This window comes from Tupaia chinensis, unplaced genomic scaffold, assembly GCF_000334495.1.
Source record: "Tupaia chinensis unplaced genomic scaffold, TupChi_1.0 Scaffold141990_1, whole genome shotgun sequence".
Classification (NCBI taxonomy): Eukaryota; Metazoa; Chordata; class Mammalia; order Scandentia; family Tupaiidae; genus Tupaia; species Tupaia belangeri.
Genome location: NW_006201844.1, coordinates 30,916 through 39,863, shown reverse-complemented (window position 1 = coordinate 39,863; position 8,948 = coordinate 30,916). Strand labels below are relative to the sequence as shown.

The 8,948-nt window shown below is 40.5% G+C and overlaps 1 protein-coding gene across 1 annotated transcript; it reads right to left on the bottom strand.

Annotated features, from left to right (window-relative positions):
- Nucleotides 1–90: 90 nt before the first annotated feature.
- Nucleotides 91–1,026, bottom strand: LOC102495826 (olfactory receptor 9Q1). Its single transcript, XM_006163298.1, has one exon. The coding sequence runs from the start codon at nt 1,024–1,026 to the stop codon at nt 91–93; it is 936 nt and encodes a 311-aa protein (XP_006163360.1).
- Between the last annotated feature and the right edge of the window lie 7,922 nt (nt 1,027–8,948).

Below are 8,948 nucleotides of genomic sequence, written 5' to 3'. Positions count from 1 at the left end.
GTCGCTCTGTCTTTCTGACGAGCACACGCGCCCTATAGCAAAAACCTCTCAAAAAAAAAAAAAAAAAAGATTTTTCAAGGTTAGAGATGGTTAAAACAACTTGATTCTATTGAGAATTTTTCTCAAGGCCTCTTTTACTTCCTTGTTCCTCAGGCTGTAGATAAGGGGGTTCAACATGGGGATCACCGTTGTGTAGAAAACAGACACCACTCGATCTTCCTCTGATGACTGGCCAGAGTTATCTCTCAGATACATGAAGATGAGGGTGCCAAAGAAAAGTGACACAGCAGTGAGGTGGGAGGCACACGTAGAGAAGGTCTTGGCCCTACCTCCAGCCGAAGGGATCCTCAGAATAGCCACAATGATAAACAGGTAGGACACCAGGATCACAACCATGCAGGCAGGGATGACAAAAATGGCGAACACAATAATTACCACTTCCTGGGTGTAGCTGTCCCCACAGGTCAGCTTTAGCAAAGGAGGGAGGTCACAGAAAATAAAGTCAATCTCATTGGTTCCACAGAAGGAGAGAGTGAAAGCTGAGACTGTCCTCACCAAAGCACTGAAGAGACCAGCAATGTAAGCCCCAACCACAAAACTCAAGCGGGTCTTCTGTGTCATGATAGTGACATAAAGCAGGGGTTGGCATACAGCCACATAGCGGTCATAGGCCATGGTAGCCAGGAGATAGCAGTCGATGGAACCAAAGAAGGTGAACAGGAAGAACTGAGCAGCACAGCGTGTATAGGATAACACTGCCCCATGCTCCAACAGCACGTCCATCATCTGAGGAACAGTGACAGAAGAGTAGCAGATGTCCATGAAGGAGAGGTGACTCAGAAGGAAGTACATCGGGGTGTGGAGCCGGTGATCCATACGGATTAGAATGATCATCCCCAAGTTTCCCAATAAGGTGATGAGATAGATAAATAAAAACAGAAGGAAGAGAGGGAGCGCCCGTTCAGGACACTCGGTGAATGCAACAAGGAAGAATTCAGTCACTAAGGTGATATTTGCCTCTGCCATGAAGCCCTTGGAAACTGGGAAGAGTAGCATGAAAAGCAAGTTATGAATCTGCATGTAGGATTTCCTGTACTGCTCTACTGCTCGTTTACATTACTGAACACATACTATGGACAAAACATGCCAGGTGCTATGTAGGGCTTCAGAAATTATTGATCTTAGCTATGCCTTCAAAAGAATTCTGTGACACAGAGTCATCTGTTATGTCAAGGAAATAGATATAAACAAACATTTTCAAACAAGGATGTGTGTCCTCTCTAATTCTATGCTTAAGTAGCTGTGTGAACTCTGCAAGTCACATAATCACTCTAAGCAAAACTTCCCTATGACTCCAGTAGGAGTTGATGCTTGTCTGCCATAAGCCCTTTTACTCAAGGCTTTTATTTTTCCCTCCATAATAACAGCTCTTCCATTACTTTAAACCTCCTTCATCTCTTCCTGAATTAAAACAACAGTTCTCTCTGCCTTCAGATTTACTTCTTGCCAGTTCTTGCTCCTCATTGTGTCCAGAGTGATATTTCTGGGACTAATGTGATCATATCTCATTCACCTGTTAAAGCTCTTGCCATGGTGCCCCATCATGGATTGGAAATTGTGTACACTCCTCGACATGTGGGGAATGCCTTCAGTGAGATCTCTCCTGACTATTTCCTCATGTCCCTTTCCTACTTCTTACTCCCCACACCTATGACTACATCTCACGTTCCCACATTTCTCTCCAGCAATACTGAATTATTGGCAGGCTCTTGAAACGTCATTTTCTCTCATTCTGCTTTTTTCAGGACATCTTCTGCTTAGACCATCTTCTCTTTCCCATCCCTAGGGTTCTTCCCAACCCTTACACTACTGTCTAACTGCAACTCCGATTGTATGTTTCCAAGAAGTCTTTCTCGAGTTCTGCCTTCTTCAGTCAGGATATGTACCTTCCGAGCTCAGCATATAATAAGAGAATATGTTTTTGTGGAATAAAATTATCAAATGAGATCCTTTGCAAAAGGAAAAGTGTTGTTCATATTTTCAAGTGATGATTTTTACTTTCTGTGAGTGTTCAGAAACAGAAAATTCCTGAAGCTTAAGAACTCACTAAAATCAATGAACAATCAGGACTGCTCATAAACCATTCTTGTCATGAAACCATTTTTACTTTTATCTTCAACCTAAGAATATTCTACTTAAATAGAGAGTTGCTGTCTTAATTAAAACCTTTTAGCTTACCAAAAACAAGGTTTAGGAGAACTGATATTGGCCTCAATAGTGGAAAACAGACAGATACTATACTACATGATTCACATATTAACTTGTTTTCATCCCCACAACCACATTGTAAAATAAGAATTTTTTTTATCCCCTTTCTACAGATGAGCAAACTGAGACAGAGTTTAAGCAACATGCCCAAGACTGTAAATGGCAGAACTGTCATTAGGAGCAAAACTACGCATGGACTCTCTCTTTGCCTTTGAACAGGATTTTGTGTGTATCACATGGCTATTCCTTCAGCCCCTGCTGAGGATGTGTCCACCAGCAAGTAAACAAACATAAAATCCAGCACTGTGGTCTATTAATATCTGAGGACTGACGGAGGCTTTTGAACTAATGGACAGAAAGCCCCTTGGCAGAGTTGCAGTGCAGCAGGATGGAGAGGATGTTTGATCTTTAAAGCATCAAACATGCAGCTTAGGCCAATGGGAGACTGACCTATTGGGGAAAATGATAAATAAAATTCAGTGGGCACAAAAATGGAAAATTATCTGGTGATGACAATGTATATGGTAATATCCACATCCTTCCCTAGACTAACATACTGTGTACTTGAGCTGAAACATTCTTTTTTTTGTTTTTTGAAGAGGTTTTTTTTTTTTTTTTTGCTATATGGTGTGTGTGTTTGCCAAAAAGACAGAGAGAGACAGAAAGCGAGAAATCACCTCCCAGTGGGGATGGCCACGCCACAATCTCTTCTCCATTCTCCTCTCCGAATCTTGGGCACGCATGCACACGTGCCTGGAGTGAGTTTAAGCCACTGGGTCTGGGACTCGAACCATGGTCAACTACATGGGAGTTCAGCAACAGGCATTATGCTAACTCCTGGTCCTGAAAAATTCATTTTCTATGCTGTAAAGATATATACGATTGAATAGAAAAAAAATCAAATAAAATATATTTAAAAATATATATATTGGATCTACTGATTAGAATAGGATGTGAATCAAGAAAACCAAGTCAGTTTCCTTACCTGAATTTCACCTCATCTTTACCTGGCTGGTTCTGTTCCTCCTTTGTCACTATTTTTCCTTAGTCTTTTAAAGGTCGTTTATCTTCCACTGCTGGGAGGAGCGTCCTAAAGATGTAAGAGAAGGAGCACTCACTCACTGCCCTGGGTAGCAGGTGGTCTGGTGGTTCTTATTTCCCTCCACACCTGCTCTGTTATGACGCAGAGCAAGTGTCTTAGGGCTTCTGTCCTTCTGCTTCCTCCCACATTCTAAACACACACACACACACACACACACACACACTTGAATCAGTGTGGGGACAATGATGCCTCAACTGCCTGAAATCAACTCCTGGACCACAAAATCCTCAAGGACCCTTTTATCACCCTTTCTGTTTCCATGATCTGCTAGATCTGGTTTAGACGCAGTCCTCCCTCTGGATTTTGTTCAGTTAGAGACTAGGATCCCAGCAGTTGGGGAAGAGCCTCTTTCTATGGGCTCCCAGCTACAACAAAATCCCTTCTGGAGCAGACATTAAAGTTGTTAAGAAAGCTCTGAGGGCCCCAGCCAATGGCTAAGATGGTCTCTGAGGAAAGGCAATTACTGCTCACGTGATTTCCTAGCAAGGCACCTGGTCTCTTTCCTGTAGAAGAGAAAGTGCACCTCCCGGTGCCAGCTCCCAAAGCCCTCCCACACCCCCCCTATAAGGTTTTAAACGACTGAGTTCCAATTCATGGTCCCTCAAGGAGTTAGTTATCTCTGGTTACCATTTGTCCAGTCATAACAATGTCAGAAATTATTCTCACTGCTGTCCTCACCAGTATGGCTCTATTTTGCTAAAAGGGAGATTTTGATTCACATTATCAGAGAGGGCCAGTTGAGTACCTTGCACGAAGACCTCAATAAGACACACTGTGTCTTCTGTTTGCCCTCCCAGGGAGTCAGGTGTTTCATTAAGTCATTAAATCTTTCCCTTTCCTTTTTTTAAAAATGCAAATTAAACCATAGAGAAAACAAAAACCTGGGATTTTGTCCAGAGGGAAAATTGGCAAATTCTTGTTGGCATGGCCTTTGCTAGCTCTCTGCATCTTTCACACTGTAATAATTTTTAGCCCCAATTCATACGTATTTTATTAAGTCATTTAATTTCAACATGTCACAATTTTTTTTTTTTTTGAAAAGAAAGAAATAAGAAAGACGAGGAAGAGCCGAGGAATTGTTCTCCTTCGCATTATGAGAAATTGCACCATGGGTTGGGTCATTAGAAAAGTCATGACGCATGTTTACATAGAAAAATACGTCGTGACTTTTCTGACCACCCAATTGTTCATTGAGTCATCATGGTGCTGAATTCTAAATTAAGATGAAGAGATATGAAATGAAATAAAGAAAACATGAGGCCTGTCTACGAGGAATGTACAACCAAATAGGCTGCCTACAAAATGAACTAAACTGGGACTAAACTCTTAAGCAAGGTGTAGGTAAGGTGAGATCGGGATTCAGTGTAGGGCAAGATTGTTTATAGATGGGATATACTGTGGAGGGCTTCCAAAGAAGGTAGACTTAATTTAAATCATGATAGATTGCAACATGTATGTTCATCAGAACGAGAAAGAGAGAGAAGGAGAAAGAGATGGGCCCCGTCCATAGGGTCGGATAATGCTGCAATTCCCTTCCTCTAGACCTCCAGCCTATGGCATCCTGGACACTCACACTTGTGTCCAGTATGTTTCAAGTTGACCAGGCTGTGTATGTGAACTGCCATCACCACATGGGATCCAGCTTAAGAAGCAGCATTACTGCCACACCTAGAGCTGGCCCAAGGAGGTAGACTCACAATCAATTAGAGGAGGAGGTAGGAGAATGTTGGGAAAAACATTCCAGGAAGGGGGATCAGCATGATCAAATGCACAGCAGCAGGAGAGCCCACAGACTGGAAGTGACACATGGCAGCAGCACAGGTTGGTACCAGACAAGTAAAGCCCAGGATTAGGGTGAAGTAAGACACTGGCTCAAGCACAAGAGTTAAAGTGGCACCAAAAACCTCAGTAAACAAAACGAACAATATTAATCTAATATTCAAAAAAATAAAAATTATTACCAAAAAAATCGATGATGAAAAAACAGTAAAATCCTAAATAAAGATAGCACTGTGTTACTCATTTTCCTTTTGCTTCAGTTCCCAGGGAAGCTCAACACAGCTATGGCTCTGGGATATGCCTTAAAAGGGAGGGCAAGACCAAGGGGCTTTCAGAGTATAGACTTAACAAGTGTTTCCCAATCATCTAGGGATATCCCATTTCTTTCCTCAAAATTTTCTACATAGTAAGAGAAAATGCAGAAATTCAGTATAAGATTAATTACTTGTAGAAATTCTTTAACTATTTCAAAGCATTTTCTTTTTCATCTATCTCCCAAGAGCCCTATGGAATTGAGAAAATGAGGGTCTTCTTGGTACTGATGAGGAAGCAGAGGCACAGAGAGGCAACCAAGACCACATGGTTATTTGAACAGCAGACTATAAATTTTGTCTGTTCTGAGGACAATGGTGGCTAAAGGACTCTGCCCAAGCCACAGTCTCTTCTTCCCAAAAGAACATTTGCCTGTGTGACCAGTGTGACCAGGCATGCACACGTGTGCACATAGACACACACACACACACACACGCACACACACACATACGTACATTTATGCTAGAGTTCATTGAGTAAAGAGAGAAGTCTTCTGGGCTATTATGTGTTAACAACCTAAAATCACAGTATTTTTACAAACTAAAGGTTTGTGTGTTTGTTTATGATAGAGAACTCCTGCATGTACAAGATAGAGAGAGAAATATCCTCGATAGAGTGTCACAGTGTAATCCCCTTTCCCCAACTCTTCCAAGGATCTTGGACAACTACACAAGTGCCCAGCATGTTTTCAGGTCAACCTGGGGATCTGAACATGTGACCAGTCACATGGCTTCTAACACTGCAGTTTAGTATGCTAGGGGCTCTGCTACCTATGTTGGGCCAATAAGTTCATTTCTTATTCATGAAAAATCCAGTGTGTGTTTTTTTATTAATACAAAATTTTTATTTCATAGCTATACATTTGGATCAGGTGGACTTCAAGATTGCTAGTGTAAGCAAAAGGCAAAGTGAAGATAATATAGAATATTGCTGAGGGACCAGCAGCTAGTGTAATGGCTATGTCGCTGAACTACCATGTAGTCTACCACGTTTTGAGTCCCGGACGCTGTGGCTTAAACTCATGTCGGGCATGTGTGCATGGATGCCCTTGATACTGAGAGGAAAATGGAGAAGGGATTGCAGCGTGGCCATACCCCCTCGGGGGTGATTTCTCACTTTCTCTCTCTCTGTCTTTCTGGCAAACTCACACACTCTATAACAAAAACCTCTCCCCCGCCAAAAAAAAAAAAAAAAAATTAGAATATTGCAGAGATCCAGGTCTGGAATGGTATATACTGCACTCCCACCAATATACCAGCATCAGGATCCAGTCACATGGCCTCAACATACTGCAGGAGATGCTAGAAAATGCACAGAAGTACACAGATAACTGCAAACTAACATGAGCTAAATCTCTGCCTCAGCTCCTGTCTTTTTGTGCATCGAAATTTTTGAGGACACTGAAGGGCTCATTATTACATTTGCAAGGCTCTGCATTTTTCTGCATACCATTAATTTATTTTTGCATTTTATTTTTTCTTTCATAGTTTACTTTTTTTAAGTACATTAAACCACTGTATATCATTACAGCTTATGAAATTAATTTTCCCACTACAGATACACTGTATATTAGTCTGGCTAAAGGTATTCTTGTTCACATTATCTTTAGCAAGTTACATCATTAAGATCAATTCTAGGATCTGGTGAACTCCATCAGGTCCAGATGCACCTCTCCCAGGTCTAGAGAAAGATGAACTAAAAAGATAAGTAATATACCTGTTCACAAACACTCAAAATGGGTTGGTGAATCAAGCAGGATAAATAACCACAGTAAATACCCCCACTAGGAAATGGGAAGAGTGCTGGACACATGGAAGTCATTTGTCCATAGCAATTCCAAATCCTACTACGAAATTTTTGTTGTGTCCCCTTTCCATGGGGAATAAAATATGCTTCTTGAGGCCAGGAATCTGCCTTCTTTGAGAGATTGGCGTGTGCAGGTGTCCAGGGTTTGCATGAAAATATAAAAATAAATAAATATTTTTTTATAAAAGAATACCATGATCATGCTATTTTTTTCATACTTCTAAGTACTTTAATCCTAAATGCAAGTAAGTCTTATTTTTTTTACTTATTCCTTTCAATTACTGTTCTTTAACCACTTACAGTGGGTCAGAGAGAAGGCATTATGAGTTTTGGGTAAAAGTATAGATTCTGGGGTCAGAATGTCTAGCTTTGAATCTTGGCTCCATCATTCTAGCTGCACAATCTTGGGAAACTTCCAAATTTAATCTTCCTTCCTACTTCCTGGTCTGAATCTATATACATTCAATGACAATGTAGAGTTCATACCAACAGGTCATTTTAGCACACCAGTAAAACTTTCTATCTGGATAATATAAATGTAGAACTTTCTAATAATAATTGAGATGATCAAAGACTGTCTACCATTTCTGAGTGCTCACTATGAACCACGCATTATAACAAGCATTTCACATTAACTTCTCATTTTAAAATAAAATTATGTCATTCAAACAGATAGCATTTATAAACATATAAGGAAATATCCTCATAGCTTATAAAGTGTTTTTATAGAAGTTCTTGTAAATCCATTATGCCATTGTCTTTTCATCTCCCTATCCTTTTTGCTCTTCTCTAGCTCACTGTAAATGTTACTACTGATGTCAGCCTTCCCAGTTGTTGCCATTATAGAATTTAATTTCAAATTTTTATTACTGTTTCTCATTACAATAGGGAATTTCTCATTGTCAATATTCTGTTTACCTTTCATTGCTTTCCCATGAGTGGGGCTTCATGGAAAACTCCTTGCTGGAAGATTCCCTATCTCTGGAGCCCTGGTTCCACGCCTAGTATACTGTAAACACTTGCAAAACTTGTAAATGGTAATGAGAGCCCAGATGGTTAGTACAACAGAAGAGGTGGTTGATGAGCATTTTGCAGAACTATAAAGATAATTAGAACAACTTGACTTTATTAACAGCTTTCCTCAGGGCCTCCTTCACTTTTTTCTTCCTCAGGCTATAAAAACTGGAAAGTTCTGCTGGGACTTCCTCCTGTGGTCACAGCCTTTTCCCCTGGCAGGGACTTGTTTAAATCACTGCATACATGGATTAAACCTAGAGTCCCAAAGATCATCCAACTGTAGTCACGTATGAGGCAAAGGTAGAGAACGTCTTTGCCTAGAGACCTGATTTGTAGTATTTAGCCATCCTTATTGATGAAACAGCAGTATTACAGCCAATCTGGTCAGAATCCTATAGAGAAAAAAGAGGAGAGTCAGCTCACCCCTATGTCATTTCAGCAGCAATGAGGTCACAGGAAATGAAATCAATTAATGAGGGCACAAACAGAGCGACAAGGTAAAATGTACAGATATTTTTAAAATCTCTCTCCTTTTTTTTTTTCTTTTCTCACTTTTCTTCTCTCTCTCTCTCTCTCTCTCTCTCTCTCTGCAGAAAGTACATGCACCCTATAGCAAACTAAAACACACAATAAAAAAAGAACCAACTCTAGAACCACTCCTATA